Genomic DNA, 18,771 nt, shown 5'->3' with positions numbered 1-18,771 from the left:
TGACGTGTTTATACATTCGAGAGATCGTGAGACTCCACGGAATACCAACATCTATCATCTCGGATAGGGACAGTAGGTTCACGTCCCGATTTTGGCTATCACTCCATAAGGCGATGGGAACAAACCTCGATATGAGCACCGCTTATCATCCACAAACGGATGGTCAAAGCGAGCGAACCATCCAAACGCTCGAAGATATGCTCCGTGCATGCGTGATAGACTTTGGAAAGTCTTGGGATACCCACCTACCCTTAATCGATTTCTCAAACAACAATAGTTACCATTCGAGCATCAAGGTGGCTCCTTTCGAAGCACTGTACGGGCGTAAATGTAGATCACCATTATGTTGGGCTGAAGTGGGTGACACCCAACTGGCAAGAACGCATGCGTCGGACAAAACACTAACGGGACCGGAGATCATCCGTGAAACCACGGAAAAGATCGTTCAAATCAGAGCTCGATTGCAAGCATCGCGTGACCGAAAAAAGAGCTACGCTGACAAACGGCGAAAGCCCTTAGAATTTCAGGTCGGTGACCGAGTACTGTTAAAAGTCTCACCCTGGAAAGGGGTTATACGTTTCGGAAAACGGGGAAAGCTGAACCCGCGATACATTGGACCTTTCGAAATTGTCGCTCGGATTGGTCCAGTAGCATACAGACTGCAACTACCCGCAGAGCTAAACGGTGTACACCCCGTGTTTCACATCTCTAATCTGAAGAAGTGTCTCTCAGATGAAACACTCGTCATTCCCCTTGACGAAATCAAAATCAATGAGAATCTCTTGTTCGTTGAAGAACCAATCGAAATCATGGACAGGGAGGTGAAGCGTACTAAGCGGAGTCGCATCCCGATCGTGAAAGTACAGTGGAACGCAATGCGTGGGCCAGAATTCACTTGGGAACGCGAAGACCAAATGAAGCAAAAGTACCCTCACCTATTCTAGCTTTCAAACAGAATTTCGGGACGAAATTCCCTCTAACGGGGGGATGATGTCACAACTAGAAATTTTATGTCTTGTAATCACTATACTCAAGTAAATGTTGAAATCAAAAACTCAAAAGCATGTATGATGCTTACTCAATGGAAAACTAAACCCCAATTCACTACATCAAGCAATTGGAAAACCCTAGAAGTTCTTGTTAAGTCCATTTTGGACTAGAACTTCCTTATTGGATCCAAATGGACCAATAAGCTTCCAATTGGACTATCATGGGCTTAGAACCCTAATTGGGCTCTAATTGGACCCACATTCATTTATTTCAATATTATGGGCCATATTGGGCCTAGAATGAAATAAATTGAAAGCTTTGATCCATGATTAACCCAACCTAGCTTATTAAAACATAAAAATCACAATTTTATTTTATGAGGCCAATAAATACCTAAGACTAACTCTAATATTGGGCTTAGGAGCAAAAAGCCCAAATTTTTCCTTCCTCCTTCCATGTTCTCGGCCCAAAGCAAGCCTAAGAGAAGGGTTTGACTTTCTTGTGCCACATCATTATTACCTAATGGACATCCGTGCAACATCTCATACTTCCATGTATGCACATCACTTCAAATCACTCTCTCCTCTCCTCCCTCTCACTCTCAGCCGAACACAACACACACACACTCACAAAATCCATCCCATTCTCTCTAGATCACTCAATACCAATCCTTCCTCCCCACTCCAAAAATCTCGAAAATTAGGAGCTTTCAAGAGGATCTTGCAAGTTAGTCATCATCTAAGGTAAGGTTTTGTTTGGATCTATGACTTGTATTCCTTGTTTTATCAAAATCCTTTCCTAATCCATGCAAAAATCGTGATCTTGCACTCTATAAAACTCCATAAACTCGAAAACTTCATCAAGGAGTGCAAAGGCCAAAAATCACCTCATTTCTTCCATTCTTTCTTCAAAAACCGAATCAACACCCAAGGTGAGTTTCATACCCCCTTATTTTCGGTTTTTATAAGTTTTTGTGGGGGAGAATACAAGCAAAGGTGTAGATCCATCATTATGTGTATGTTGTGGTTGATTTCTATGCTTATATGTATGTTTTGTATGATTTTGATGCTAGATCTAGTTATGAAATGCTAAAAACCGAGATATGTATTTCATTATAGCATAAAATATACTACTACATGCAAAGTATACTAAGAAAAATAGCCAAATGGCTTGATAACACTTAATTTGGGCCAAAAACTCATTTTTTTGACATAAAATGTTGAAAATACAACGTTGAAGGGCCTAAAATGAAATATTTCGAAATCTGATGGGTGAGATGAGTCAAAACAGTTTACATAATGTATTTTCTGAAAATATACTATTTGGAGGGTTAAAAACATAAATTCCAAGCTTATTGGGCTAAAGATGACATTTTCGGCCCAATGAGGCCCAATATGCGAAATTTTCTGTTTTGGAGGACCAAAACTGCATTTCTCTGTAAAACAGTGGACTATAAGTGTTCCATGTACTTTTCAAAGGTTTAAAATGCTTTTCAAATTTAAAAAGGACCAAAGTTGCAAAAATTTTCCAAATTGGGCCAAAAATGTAAAAATTGCGAAAAAGAGGGGTTATAACCGAGAAAACTGCAATTTCAAGGACTTAAGCTGTTTTCTATGAAAAATATGCTGGAAAATACTTATTTCAATAATTTTTGGCATTAAAATGTCAAGAAATTTGATTTAAGGGCCAAACCGGAAAGTTTTTAAATAAAGGGGTGAAAAGGGTAAATTTTACAAACAAGGAGGGACTGAAAACAGAAAATCCTCAAGGCTAGTTCAATACATGCAATTTGACCAAATGATGGTACCACGCCTATCGACGAAATACAATACATTACAATACCAAAAGTCATTGTCAAACGAATTGGTTCGGTCTCGAACCAATAAAAATCCGAAACTACTAACACGACGACACTATGACATTACGACATTACGATTCATAACTAATAACGATTGGGAAGTCACTATACATGCGAGTGTGCACAGACGTCTACGCACCATCTTTGGGCCCCAAAAGTGTAAACTCTTGTTTGTTGAGCCTAGCTAGCCCAATGACCTGATCTTAAGGCCCGAAGACCTCTCTCTTACGAAGTGTTGGGTTTTACCGATCCGACATAACGTAAAAGGACTTTCAATGGAAAACATGCTGCTGGTCCCCAAGGGTCCTTCAGTGCTGCTAGTAAAGTCTGTAACTCACGATTGCGGGTTGGGCTTCGGGACCTTCGCAATTGCAATGGTCTTGAACGACGCGGGGAAATACCGAGGGTTTCGCACCTTCTCTTCTTCCCTCCGGTCGTGGGACTACACAAGTCCGGGAGGATTGAGTTGTGTGAAGAATTACGAGTGACGCCTAAGGGATCGCTTGTAAAGTTGTCGATTGGACGTTTTCATTAACGCACGTCACAACACTTCACCACCCACTGTATTCTCAATGCCTCTGGAGCTCAATGGTTTCCTCTAACGCAACGAAACAACGGTACACAAACTAAGTAAAGCAAAGTGATAGGAAAACGTCGGGTTTTCCTAGGGTTTTCAACAAGTACAATTATGAATTACCGGTCGAATTTCACAACTCTTGCGCTTACATCTATAGAATTCAAACAAGCATACTCATGGATCATCACATATTTTTACACTATTCTATTTTTAGAAAATATCGGATTTTCTGATGGTTTTCAAACAATACATTGGATTTCAAACACTACTTATGAACTCACCAACATTTCATATGTTGACATTTTCAAAATACTTGTATTCTCAGGTAACAGATAAGGTGAAGGATGATTTGTACTCTATGACGTTTTGCTGTGGTTTAAGTAGTGTCAAACAGTTATTTTTGAGAATGTAATGTTTTGAACAATGTAATGAATGTAAACGCTACCAGTTGTATCATTCCAAATGTTGGTGATGTATAATGTTATGTTTCATGTATATGCATTGTGATGGTATTCAATGAGTCACGATAGCCCTCGGACGTTTCCGCCGTCCGGTTCGGGGGTGTGACAAACATGCCATTGAAAAGTTCAATGAATCTCAAAAGATCTAGGAGTTTCAAATCCAATTAAAACCTAATAAATTATTTCGTTTTTCATGGTGGAAATTGGTGAATCGTCATTCACCTACCTTCAAATATTCTATAGCTTGGATTACGGCATCCCTCTTCCAAGTTATAAAATAGTTTGTTGGGTCCTAGCCTTAATATATCATATTGGGTGTTATTTTAAGGACTTTAAATCAACTATGTTGAATATCTCCCAAAAGATGTCTAGTTCAGACATCTATGATCTTCCCAAATATCTTGTAACTTCACTTCCTCCACCTCCTCCAATTATTCTGCCTAACCCACAAGTTCAAGGTCACTCAAGCCCTATTGGCAAGGCAAGGTCTAGGTGTGATCACATCTTGGAGATGAAGTCACATACTGACAAGCCGGGAGAGTTGGGTGTCAAAGTCTTAAGAAAGTTAGTGGTTCAATCACTTTCTAAGTCACATAGTGAGTTCCTTGGGACTCCTATGAAACAGACTATGACAAGACCCTTAATGATCTTATCTATTTGCTTGGTGTTGCTAAATCAGAAATGATTTAGTGTACTAGTAAAGCAAATTTGATTAGGAGATCAACGTCCCAAAACTTTATGGACAGGGACAATAGTGACATAGGAAATCCAGAAAAGCATTCTCTTCCCAATGGAAAGGGATCGGCCATAGTCAACTCGGTTGACCAAATGGTAAAGAGAAAGGCTAAGTCTGAGATAGTCCCATGTACTATTACCTAAGGGTCCATATGGTCCTATTGCCAAAAGGAAAGGGCATTGGTTGCAAAGCTGTCAATTTTACCTGAAAGATCATAAGGCTAGTGAATTCAATAAGTTTGACTCTATTTCAGGTACGGTCCACTATCTAACTCGGTTAAGTTTCTATTCTGAGATTCTTATTACAAGATGTGACTGGGTCACATGTTGATGTTTAAGAATCAAAGTAAAAGTGAAGGAAACTTAAAGAAAGAGTATGTTGAATCTGATCACGAAGATGGAGTTCTATCGCTTGATTGAAGATTGGATTCTTAAGCTACTCTTAGGAGTTATGATAGATTGCTAGGAAACAAGTAATAACATAGTTTTCATTTCAAGTTACATTGTAAGGAAAAAGTTTTTTCCACATTTTAAAAATAAATAAAAGTTTGTTTTACTTTATTTTTATCTCCTTAAAATGGCATTCATGAAAACTTGATGTTTGTATGTTTATAGCAATATTGGAAATATGAATTTGATTCGTTCATTTGTGGTAGTGTCTAAATTTACCAAATAAGGAAAGATTCTCATCACCCAAGTTTCAATTGGACTGAAACTTGGAATAATGCAAGTTGTATAGTATGATGAATGAGAACTTTCGAGCATTGGAAAAATTAAGACTAACTAGTTGTTCACATGGATGTGTGAGTCAAGAGAAGGACTAAGGGATCAAATACACTTTCTTGTGCACTTGTCAAAGTCCACCACAAAAGATGGATAAGACTATTCGTCTTGATTTACTAAGGTTTAGTAAATATGATTATACTTACAATCTTAAGTATAATTCTGAAACATTGGAAAATTTTCAATGTATGACAAAACGAATAAGAAGAATCAAATTAGGCAGAAGGATAAAAGTTTCTCAAATCTGAAAAGATGGGAGAGTACTTTAGTATCATGTTTTAAGGTCATATTAATGATTTTGAGACCTTATCACAATTCATCCTCTAAGTACATTCTGATAGTTAAGAAGAGGAGTTATGAATTGTTGAAGTGGTTAAATCAAGAAGATGATTCATACTTCATTCCAAAACAATTCATAGAGTTATACTAAGATCGTAACTTGAGTGACATGTCTTAAAGAAGGTTTAAAACACTTGTCAAATGTAAGAGTAAAAGTTTTCTACTCTTGTACATTTGAAATTGGTAAGTTGTGATGTTTGGGATAAAACAAAGACCAACTAAGGCTAATTGTGTTAAGTGTCTATCTTGATTAGAATCCACACTAGCTCTTGAATATTTGGCAAGAAAGTCGTATAGGTCAAGGAGACAGTGGGAGTCTAAAAGATCCTGAAAAAGGTTTCAAGAAGTAATCAAGAATAAAACTTGTATATCATCGCTAGCACACAAGTAGGGGTTTATAACCTATCGTGCTAACATTTCTGTGCCTATTCCAGTTAAGTTGGCTATACATTTGACTTCTACATGTTCTCAATTGTTTGCATAACTACTTGGAAGCAATGGCAGGCCCTTGAGCTGCCAGGTGGCAAGAAGTTAAGATTGCACAAGTTCAATCCATATGAGTTTGGATTTGTCACTATCCTTGACTTGTGACTATGGTTTTGACAATTCACATGGATAAGAACACATACACCATTAAATCTAAGTGTCATAAGGTTTCTCTTCGATTCATGAAAATGATGGTAAGGAAACTCTTTCACTAAGTAGATTTTGAGTAGATAGCAATTGTGGGAATGACAAAAGGTCTAAACATTATGATTACGGAATCCCTATTCATAATTGTTTAGATGCACATGTGAGCTATCTAAGAGAGGTGTATGATATTGATAAAGTCTTATCAAGGCAATCTAGTATCAAAAATCTGAACTTTGGTAAGAAAGTCAATAAAGTATTGATTTCTAGAAGTTCAGTTGATTTCTGGGTACATGTCAAAGCTAGTGGGAGCATAAGTGTTATGCTAATAATCATCATGTTAGTGGGAGCATGATAATTATGATAAGTATTTCAAGTTAGCAATGTTAATTATAGAAAACAAAAGTTTCAATTCGTGAGGTTGCAGGGGTTAAAAAAGTTGTTTTGCTATAATTAAGGGAGAGGAAATTATACTTCATCTCAAATCTAAAAGCTTAGATTGAGGTCTTAATCGTATTTAGTCAAGAATATATATGAATTTCATATTGGGATGGCTCAACATAAGGAAATTCTATATATGGGTTCATTATTTGCGTTCTAAAATTCGATTATGATTACGGCATCCCTTTTCATAATCTGAATTATGAGAACTTGGCAAATAGAAATGGAAATATTATAGCAAAAGACTGGTTTAGTCTTTATGTGAGACATCATGAATCGTGTCCCATATGCTTCGGATATAGGATCGATTACATGTGTTATATTTACTCTTTCTAAGTTTTTCCAAATGCCTGGGGCATGAAGAAGGGAAAAAGGTCTATAAATTGATATGACTAAAATGATTAAGCAATTGTTGAGGACAATCTAAGGTTTACCAAAGATTGGTTACTCAAGGACAGTTAGAAGTATAGTATTAATTTTGGAAGGACCATATTGACATAATCTGTAAGGAGGCAACTCTTGTTCAAAGGTGATAGTCAAAATGGAATATGGAAATGCTTCAAAGTTAGAAAGTATTCAATCTGTATGATTAGGAAACTTAATGCAAGAAGGATGTTTCCAAGGAGTTGATCTCCTTTGGAATACTCTGTAATGATTGTTACCATGTCTTTGTGAATGTGTGCATATTCATTACAAGAGGATCAATGCATATAAGTTTAGAATCTAATAGATTTCAGTAAATGGCATGAATTTGAAATTCTTGCATTTACAGTAAGATTTGGGACTGTGAAATGAGAATCATTGGAGTTATGTTTAATTGATCTATTTCACAAAGTAAAGATCATAGACAAACATAGTATGCATACTTGGTGTGTGGCATGACTAGTGTTTAGGAAAACATAGTGTACATGCTTGGAGCATGGGACAACTAATGTTTTAATTCAAGAATAAAGTTGATAGTTGAAACAGTATACAATGAATAATGTGTAATCATATGGTGATAAATAAAAGGTGTTTTATCTATATTCATAAGTTCTGAGACCATATTGGATTCGATTATTATTGTGTTTCACTTTGCATGTTTTGACTTTCAGAATAACTAGGTCATTGTTCTGATTGACTAAGTTATTCAAACCATCCACAGTCGGTCATATGTTGGAAGTAGATATGAATCAAGACTGTCATGGGTTGGGTTTGTAGAGGTCTAAGATGTTGGACAAGGTGGTGCTACAACACTCATGAGTGCTCATAAGTTCTGAGTATTGGATTCAACCCGCGCTCATTGGAATCACTTCATGGATTTTATCACGAGTGATCATGAGACGATAATATCTTATATATTCTTCAAACCTAGAGATATGAGTTGGTTATACATTGATTGCACAAAAACGCATTGGTAACTCGATGTTATAAAGTGTGCCTTTGTGTATGATTCAACAAGTAGTAGAACAAGCCATATGAGTCGAAGTTTATCCATTCCTTTTACCTTCGGGATAAAAGCGATATCTGTGGGCCCCTCGATGATTTAATGATGACAAATAGAAGTGCTCGGCCGGGCTAGGACTGATTTGATTTGTTCAATTAGTCAGTCGTCATAAATCGGAAATCGGGAAACAACAAATGGACAGAGAGAATGATTATAATCCATGTCTCAGTCCATATGATATCTAGAATGGAGGAATGATCCCTTATCTAATGGACGCGTTATTGATTTGTTTAGAGTTCGAGATCGACTTTAAGAGCTACGATTGCTAGTTGGGTTATGAAGTTGTACTTGCAATAATAGTTTTAGACTTATCCAAGTGGGAGACTGTTGGATTAGATGTCTAAGCCCATAACTATTATTGGTATGTACTTGACCCGAGAGTAGCATGGTCCATTTGGGTTGCATATCATCAGGACAACTTTGTTAGGATGGACTTTTGAGAGAAGGTTATTTATGGTTAATTAATATATTATAAGTTATAATAGATTAATATGAAATCATATGTTTTAATTAGTATCGATCAAGAATTAATTTGGAATTAATTTAGTGATCAAAAGAGACTAATTAAATGTATGGGGACTAATTATGATAATTAGTTATATTTATATGTGTTGGGCTTATGACCCATGTTGGACCAAGTTTATGTATGGATACATAAAGAGTTGGGCCACATGAACCATGGATCATAAAACCCATGGGTATGCATTATGGTTTATACGCATGACCGTTGGAATCCTACATATAAATAGGTTACTCCATAGCCAAAATCACCACTTCTTTTCTTAGAGAAATATGGAGGTGTTTTGGTGCATGGAATTCTCTCTCAAGAGCCACCTTTGTCCTAAGTGTGTTGTGATTCCATTTGAGGCATTTCATACTATTGGTGTTAAGCTCTTAAGGCCAAATACATCAAGAATTCAAGTCACATAAAAGGTATGTTTCCCTAACTAGTATATTATATGGTTTATGTCAAATGCATGCTAGTTATAGGTTTAATGCCTTGGAAACCATTTGCATGTATAATTAGTGAAAACATAGATCCAATGTATTTAGGGTTGTATGTGTACCATAGGATGTTGTATTATACCAAAAACCCAACAGAGGATTCTTGGGCATGTTTTAATCTTTGGCCCGTACTACCTTTTGCTTCCTTTTTGGTCCTTATCAGTATTTATGTTTTTCGGAATCTTGCATTGGTTTGGGTAAACGTTATCTCTGGTTTAATTCTCAGTTTATGTTTGGGTTATATTTTCAAGAATCGTTATATGCCAATTGCATGCCATGAATCAGTAGTGGGTCAGTAAGGGGGTCGTATCTTGTGAAGCAGGGTGTTCGGTTGTTATTCTGGTTCTTGGTCGAGATCGGTTCAGGGGTATTACGTGGAAGGTCTATGGTCAGCCTCATCGTGTTAGTTCTTCAATATCGTCAGGGTATAGTGGTTTCATCATCTGTTCTGGTATGATTGGCGGTTGTCTATGGGAGGACTTTTGGGTTTAAGCACTACCGTTGCTAGGAGAGGAGTGGTAGCAGTAAGATAGCAGTGTCTGTTGCATGAGTTGTTTAGTCATTAGATGTTTCAAGGGGATTGTATTTTTGCATAGGTCGTGTTCGGTTAGAGTTCAGTGGTTCTGTGAGAGTGGAAGTTGGGGTGAAGATTCGTCAGTCAGGGTAAGGGTTATGGCTCCTACTCGCCAACATGGGAACTCAAGGATTTGGTATAGTATCATGGAAGGTGAATTGGAGTATCGAACTGGTTAAGATTTCAAGAGTACTCTTCAGGATTTCAGAGGTTGGGCGATCATAGGGTCTGGCTGGTAATGGATCACTAGCTTTGGTAAGCGTAGGTTGTCAACGGTTCGACCACTGGAGGGTAAGAAGGATTGGGAATCCTTCAATTCTCGTGTGTTGTGAGGACTTAGTCGAGTCAAAGTGGGGGAGAATCGCTCAGGTATTCAGGTCAAAATCAGGTATGAAACTAGGATGAGTTTCGCATACCCATTGGGGAGGAAGGCGACCCAAGTGGTTGTTTAGATTAAGGATTGTGTGAGTTGAGAGTTTGGGAAACTTCCTAACATTGGGTTCGCATCTCTCAGTGTTGGATATCAGGCGTTGGGGGTTCCATTCATGACTCAAGTTCAACTCGGGTGTTGGTTCGAGTGCGTGCTCGACTCTGGATGTGTTCGAATGGATAGATTAGCGGTAAGGAATTGGGTGGCAGTTGCAGCAAGGTGGAAGTGTCGTAACATTGCGGGGTGACCCATAACATTCACTAGTTAGCAGTTAGGTGGAAGTGTTGTAAGACTGCAGGGTGGCCCACAAAATTCACTAGTTATCAGTTAGTGTGGAAGTGTTGTAAGACTGTAGGGTGGCCCACAACACTCACTAGTTAGCAGTTAGTGTGGAAGTGTTGTAAGACTGCGGGGTGGCCCGTAGCATTCACCGTTCCCTATTCAACAATGAGATTGTGGCAAATCAGTGATTTGCTCACGGATTTCTACAGATAGTTTACGCCAAAGGTGGGTATGTTCGCAAGGCTGTAGGAGGGACACAACATGTTTGGAATCCATATTTGGTAGGTCGTGGGAGACCGGGTATGGGATAAGACTACAGCTAGTCCTGTAGCGTTCAGTTTAACATCAGGTTAGTGTCGTGATGGTTCAGGTAATAATTGTCGGTCGAAGTTTTCTGTCAGAAGTCGTGTGGGGCAACTGTGAGGGTGTTCCTTGGCTTTGCAACTGGGCAGGAATCTGGTATTCTAGACAGTTGGCGGATAAGTTGGGACCAGGGAGGTCGCGGTTACATTTGGAAAGCAAATAGGAGGCAGTGTGATGCTTCAGGTCGAAGTAGTGATTTGAGGATTCATGTGTATGGAATAGCTTATTGATCGAAAGTGTTAAGTCACTTACAGTTGGATTAAATAATCTCATAGTAATTGATTTGACCCTATTGTGCAGCTCTCGTTTGAGTCTAACCATTGCAGGGATGAATCTTCTACTCGAAGGATTATCTGATCCTTTTGTTAAGTATAAGAGTTTTGCACTTGGTTATGGTCAGTGGCTTTGTTTTTGTAGGTTAGATCAAGATAATCAGGGTTGGAAGTATTATGTTTGGTTAGTCATTCGATGAGGTTTTGGCATGGTAATATTTCAACATAGGCAGTCTGTCGGGGACTCAGACCATTATAGATTTCAGATCTCGGAAAGGTAGAAGTGGTTTTGCGGAGCTTAAGGTTTGTTTTCTTCAGGGTGGAAGTTTTGGTTTGGGTTTCGGTTGTATTGGGAAGGTTGACTTATGTGCAGAATCTTTGGTTGCGTTCCTCAAATTGTTTGTTTTGATATGGGTGTTAGTAAGGAACAATTTCGATGACTAAATCTAATTTAAGTGGAGGAGAGTTGTAACACTCAGTTTTAGATTTGTTTCGTTGCTTAGGGCTGCGGCTCAACCATCAGTTGTCATAAGGCTTAAGTTCTTCAATCATTTGTAGAAATCAGTTGGAATTAATTGATCAACATCTTGTGTACCTTGGTTTCTGTTGATTCCATTGAAATCTTCTTGAGGTGTTGTAAATATGAACTCGAAAACCTAAATAAAATTGGGTTGTAATTGTCACATAGCTTAACATTTTAGTCTTCGTTTTTTATGATGATGATGATAAAAAAAGATACATACAACATTATCGGGTAGACGATAGTTTGTCGTAAATAAGGTTGTGACAATCAATTTAAGTTGTTCTTTTTTTATTTTATTTTTTATTTTTGTCAAAAGGATCTTATTTATATTTGTTTCATCTTCTTGGATGGAGTAAAACCGAATCTTATTTATCCCTATACGCTGCATGCCATGCTATTTTGTTATGTTATGTCCCTGTCAAACGCTTCCTAAAAAATTATAAATCCAATGAAACTATTTAATTCTTGATAAATTAAATAAAAAACTATAGATCAAATTCATTACTAAATAAAGAATGCCAAATAAAACTAAAATCTAGTTGTTTTAACAAATGGAAAACGTTTGACGTCCATCCACCTGTATGCAAATGGACTGGGACGTACAAGATAAAACTTGAGTTGAAATCGAAACATATCGTGGACATAACTTTTGTCACGTCAGCAGCGAATGAGACAACCTACCTGCAAAGGCGCGTGTAGGAGTTGAAGGGTTGAGGATAGACAAATAGCTATAAACCAAACAAAACGTAACGGTGGAAGCAGGCGAGTAGCTTTCAAACCCATAAGTGGTAGCGCGTGACCTAACGTCGTTATTATTGCCTTCTTTGTCTGCATTACACGTGTTTGGTCATGTTGGAGTAAAGATATTCAGACATTAATGGTAGTTGATAGCTTTTGATATTGTTACATGCTTGTTACGGAATATATTTATCTTTTAATAGATCAGAGAAAAAAAATGTGTATTTAAAAAAAAAATCCAAAAAATGAAATTGTAATTACTTATAAAAACGTTTTAAAATCAAATAAAATACGATAATAACAAATAAACGCCGGTTACTAATGTATAAAACTTTATGTACTAGTTTTTTGAAGAAAAAACCAATTCCAGTAGTTAAATAGAAAAAAATGATTAAACCGAAAAAAAAAAATTAATTTTGTAAAATTAGACCGGTTAAAGACTTACAATTTGTTTATTATGATGTTAATTGTTTTAACAAATATATGATTTTTATTTTCTGAAAAATTATTGAGTCAAAAGTCATAATTGTTGTCGTGGAAATATGAAAGTTTTTCTGTTTCCTCTTTATTTTTTTATTTTTTTTTTAACCGGCCAATAAAATATATATTAATATACGTAAGGAATTTTCTAGATTGAAGAAAAACAAAGGATATTAATAAATAATATATTAACTAATTATTCCTCATAAACGGAGAAGATTTTTTTTGGTCACAATGGTATCGAAATTTTCCAACTACATCGAGATCCACCTAATTTGAATAGATCAATTTTTTTTTTTATGTCTAATTTAGAACCGGCTAAATTTTATAAAAACAAAAACAGCCAAATAAGATGCAAGGCTGCAAGAAAAAAAAAAAAAAAAAGAGTTACGAAATATTAAAAGAATTATAATACCAACTATTTCAAATGGGAGACGATTTGTACGCAATAATTTTTCTCGATATACAACAATTATTGTTTTAAAATATTATACTGTACAACTCTATAATGCATAAATTGTTGTTTATGATAAAAAATTATTGTGTATAAATCACTTCCCATCTCAAATACAACTCTCCAATTTACCCATGTATTTTACTCACCCTAAACATTTCTTTAATGTGGGATGTCAAATTAATTGAATATAACAAATATTTCTTTTATGTGGAATAGACTGATCACAACAAAAACTAATAAAAATAATCAAACTTGAACATAAAAACTCAGAATTATTTGTGTTCATATACGAAAGTTTGCATGTAATGCAATATGTTAAGTAACATAACATACACGAGATAACATTCTTGAACTTGATTATTTTTAAGGATTTGGGGGAAAAAATTAAATACAATAAAGTTCACTTGAACTACCTAACTTGTCCCTTTTTATTTTCACTTTTAATGGATATTTGTCCGATTAGGTGCCTAAAAAAATTGGGCAAGGTATGGGCGATTTTGGTATTTTGAGTGTTTTTGGGAAATTAAATCAACGGAGAAGAAAATGAAAGGTGACTCACCTGCCTGTCACTTTAGATTACTTCTCTCCACCAAGAACTTTATAAAATCGTTATCTGCGTTTCACAGGTAGTCGTCAATTCTCACATGCTCAACAAATTTTCTGACAATTGTTGTCCGAGAAGAATAATCCGCTAAATTTTCTCCGTTTACCCAATTTGCGGAATCTCTGAAAAGCCGTTTCATTACCAAATTAAACCTCAAGAAAACTTTCATCATTTCTTGATATAATCACTCAACTTCTTACCGATTTTACCAATTTCTCGATTGGCTATTGTTTATTTGATACAGAATAGGCATTTCGTGAATTGGAAACAAAATTAATCAACAACGTGAAAACGCGTAAACTTTTTTCTTACGTTTTATCTCTGCACTCCAAGTGTTTGATTAATTGCGTGAGTGAGTCATAACGGTGTTTTTGGATTGATTGTGTGAATTAAGTGTCAGAATCTTAGTCACGACTCCATAACAAGGTTTTGTATTTCTGGAATTACATCTTTGTTTAACATAGATGACGATCGAATCGTTTCCAGGGAGTTCAGGGTACATAGATGCTGGCGTTGATAAGAAAATAACGTATTTCAGCAACACATACGTATTGGGTTTGACTGTAGTTGCTGGAATTGGTGGTCTTCTTTTCGGCTATGACACAGGTAAATTACTTTCCTCTTTTCATGAATATCATACACATATAGTCATCTATACTTGTCTATTCTTTTCATGGTGGATCGAATCATGCAATCTGATTGGGGTTTTAATTCTTTGTTCAGCCAAATTAATAGATAGTCTCGTGTATATTTCAAATTCTTTTCATGTCAATTCAATTGGACAAAAAACGTAAACAAACCACGAATTACGTCTACGTCAATTAGGATGCGATTGCATATATTGTCTTCGAATCACTTGATAACTCCATGTGTTAAAAGGATAAGGCATATATACATGTCGTTAATTTACAAGACATAAAAACAAAGGATCTGTTTCAGGTGTCATATCTGGAGCCCTTTTGTACATCCGTGATGATTTCAAAGCCGTTGATGAAAGTAGTTTCTTACAGGTATACCAGTTGTACGAAAAGTCGAAAAGTTTTGTTGAAAATTGAAATGAAATTAAAAAATTTATAATGATAATATACAGGAGACGATTGTGAGTATGGCTTTAGTGGGTGCAATGATAGGAGCTGCAGCTGGTGGGTGGATAAACGATGCATATGGGAGAAAAAGAGCGACTCTTCTTGCTGATGTGATTTTTGCTTTGGGATCCTTGGTTATGGCGGGTGCTCCGGATCCATATGTGCTTATAATGGGTCGGTTATTGGTGGGTTTGGGGGTGGGGGTGGCGTCTGTTACTGCACCTATGTATATTGCTGAAGCAGCTCCATCGGAAATAAGGGGTGGTCTTGTTAGCACTAATGTGCTTATGATCACTGGTGGACAATTTCTTTCTTACCTTGTTAATCTTGCTTTCACAGAGGTCATATTCTCTTTCTTTATTTTGTCTTCATATTCATATTCTTTTCTTTTGCTTTTTCTTGCTTCTATGGCTATTTTCATACTATGATGAAATCAGTGAAAATGACCTTATATAGATATATCCAAATGTCACTTCTAATGTGGATTAGGCTTCTTGGACACTGAATCTTTCAAGTTTAAATATTGTCACATCGACGTACTATTTTACATAAAAATAAGGCAAATGTCATAAAAGCACAATTTGTTATACGTCTGTACTAATTTTGTGCCAATAAAAACCCTCCCATTATTGAAATATTTAATATAGGGATGATTTTAATGAGAGAAGTTTATAATAGGTTGTGTTTGTTCAATACGATGTATATATAAATATAATAGTAAGACAGTAGGTTGTGTTTTTTTGATATTAAAACATTGATAAAAGGGTTTTTTTTTGGTATGAATTGGAATAATGGGAGGCTTTAAATGGTAATGTTAATGAATCAATATAAGGATCGTTCAATAATTGGAAAGATTTTTTCGGATGGATTGAAATTATAATTGTGTTTAAATATGTCCAAAATTAATCAAGTTGTTCTTCCGGTTATTGACCTATAATAGGTTGTGTAGTTTTGACAATTTCCCAAAAAATAATACATAATAAAACAAAATAATTATTTATTTATTAAATTAACTTAATTACAGTTTTAAATTATTATTATTATTATTATTATTATTATTATTAATTTACAAGATTATATTATATTTTATTATACAATAAAATAAAAGTAATACAAAAAACAAAATTAAGTTTTTTCTTAAATAAAAAATGGAACTAATCCTATATTCCATTCAACCGTTGAACAGGGTTAAATGTTTGTGTGCACAACATGCACTTGATTGTATTTAGAAGTGATTTCTACACAAATACAACACTTTAATACACAAATAGTTGTGTATGGAAAAATTTTGTTGTATTATATCATCATGGTTTTATTTGGGATGCATATTAATTGATTTAACAATACAAAAAGGAAGAGGTTATTTCTCTCATGTTTATCACTTTGCATCGTTTGCATGAAAGGTTTTGGTTGTGCAGTTTCAACTTACAAGGAGGCAGCTACAAGGCTGAGTTGGGGCTTGCATAATAGCCGTAAAAATCACTCTTTTTTTTTTTTACCTCATAATTTTCTCAGTTGCATCCTTACCTTACGTACCTATGTCATTAATTTAACTCAAACATCTACTCCCTCAATCTCAAAATAGACCAACGTTTAATCAAATTTCTGAATTACACATCAATGCCATTAATTGTATCCCATGATTGAAACTTTTCTAAAGAAATAAAATGTTGCATTTATTTTGAGACAGGGGGAGTCTTCTTTTATCAATTTAAACTTATAACATGAGTTTTCCTGTTTCCTGTTATGTTATGGGCGTGTTTGGCATTAAGCTTTTGAGAACTTGTAACTTTTTAGAAAATCTCAAAAAAAAAAAAAAAAAAAAAAAAAAAAAAAAAAAGTTTACCTTGAGAATAAAAACTTTTAATTTTTATATAATTTTACACCAGTATATGCCAAATACGCCCTATGTCTGTCTCTTTGGATTGACCATAATGGAGGTGGTTCTTCATGCATCATTAGCTTTTATATATACTCTCTGTTTTTTTCTTCTAGTGACAATCTTCTTTAGAGCACCAATATGATAACCCTAATCAACAATCTACACTTTACTTTCATCCATTTTTATCATATATCAATAATCGAATCAGCCCTTTTGCAAATGTTGCAACATTTTTAGAATTTGTGTTCAAAGTTATAATAATATATTGAACAAATGGTGGTGAACAGGTTCCTGGGACATGGAGATGGATGCTTGGAGTAGCTGCTGTCCCTGCTATTATTCAATTTTTCTTAATGTTATTCTTACCCGAGTCTCCAAGATGGCTCTACATGAAGGTAAAAACATTTACATCCAAATTTCCGTTTTTACCCTTCAGCTTAACATTATCTCTTATATTACACAGAAGAGCAAATCCGAGGCCATTGTTGTCCTTTCAAAAATATACGACCCATATCGATTAGAGGAAGAACTCGACCAACTTTCTTCTGCTTTAGAGGAAGAAAACCAACGGAAAAACGCTGTTAGTTACATGGATGTTTTTAGAATTAAAGAAATCAGACTTGCGTTCTTCACCGGAGCTGGACTTCAGGCGTTCCAACAGTTCACCGGAATCAACACAGTCATGTACTACAGTCCGACCATAGTTCAAATGGCGGGTTTCAGTTCAAATCAATTAGCCCTTCTTTTATCACTAGTGGTGGCGCTAATGAACGCCGCCGGAACAGTCGTCGGAATCAACCTCATCGACCATTTCGGCCGCCGGAAGTTAGCCCTAAGCAGTTTATCCGGCGTATTTTTCTCTTTAATCCTCCTATCGGTTGCGTTTTTCCTTGAATCGTCTGGTTTTGCGAATGTGGGTTGGATTGCGGTTCTAGGGTTAGCTCTTTACATCGCGTTTTTTGCACCGGGTATGGGCCCGGTTCCATGGACTGTAAACTCTGAAATATATCCGGAAGCGTATAGAGGAATTTGTGGAGGAATGTCGGCGACTGTGAACTGGATATCGAATTTGATAGTGGCTCAGAGCTTTCTCTCGGTGGCTGATGCTGTCGGGACCGGGTGGACTTTCATGATTCTTGCCGGGATTTCTGTGGCGGCGTTTGGTTTTGTGGTGGCTTTTGTGCCGGAGACCAAAGGGTTGACTTTTGATGAGGTGGAGAAGATATGGAAGGAGAGAGCGTGGGGGAGTGGGAATGGGTCGGAATCGGAATCGCTTTTGGAAACAGGGGAGGAATCGTGAAAATGTGGTGGCACCCAGACTCCTGAGGTTTGCTAGAGTTTGTGTAGCGGGTTTTTGTGGCTACTATTTGGGTGTTTAGTGATAGATTGTTATCGGGTTTGGTTAAAAGATGTACAGTTGTGTATGATCGAATATAAAGATTATACGATGTTTTTTTTAGTTTAATGTGAAATTTCATAATAAGAGGTTTGTACATATGTTTATTTTCTGCAATAAATTTACGTTATTCGTCAGGATTGCATGATAGTTTGTTTGGTGGCCTTATACCTTATTCTCCAAGGTTTATTAGTTTTTGTTTAAAGAGAAAATTATTTAAGAGGCTAACAATTTTTCGTATTTGTTTATGTTTAATTGCTTTTCGTTTGTACGTTATTTACTATTGAACTTGTATTTAGTATTTACTATTGAACTTGTATTTAGTGTTAAAAAAATTGAATTATGATATGTTATAAGTTTTCAGCAACTTTGGCATCTCC

General features: G+C 36.0%; 1 protein-coding gene across 1 annotated transcript; it reads left to right on the top strand.

The window, feature by feature from the left end:
• Positions 1-14,039: 14,039 nt before the first annotated feature.
• On the top strand, positions 14,040-18,528 carry LOC145001135 (inositol transporter 1-like). The gene is made up of 5 exons (XM_078960485.1): positions 14,040-14,634; positions 14,968-15,038; positions 15,119-15,454; positions 17,283-17,390; positions 17,459-18,528. The coding sequence occupies exons 1-5, from the start codon at positions 14,493-14,495 to the stop codon at positions 18,293-18,295; spliced, it is 1,494 nt and encodes a 497-aa protein (XP_078816611.1). The 5' UTR covers positions 14,040-14,492; the 3' UTR covers positions 18,296-18,528.
• Positions 18,529-18,771: the final 243 nt, after the last annotated feature.

Source organism: Lactuca saligna, chromosome 6 (genome assembly GCF_052625555.1).
Source record: "Lactuca saligna cultivar CGN05327 chromosome 6, ASM5262555v1, whole genome shotgun sequence".
Lineage (NCBI taxonomy): Eukaryota > Viridiplantae > Streptophyta > Magnoliopsida > Asterales > Asteraceae > Lactuca > Lactuca saligna.
This window is presented reverse-complemented; position numbering and strand designations above follow the sequence as displayed.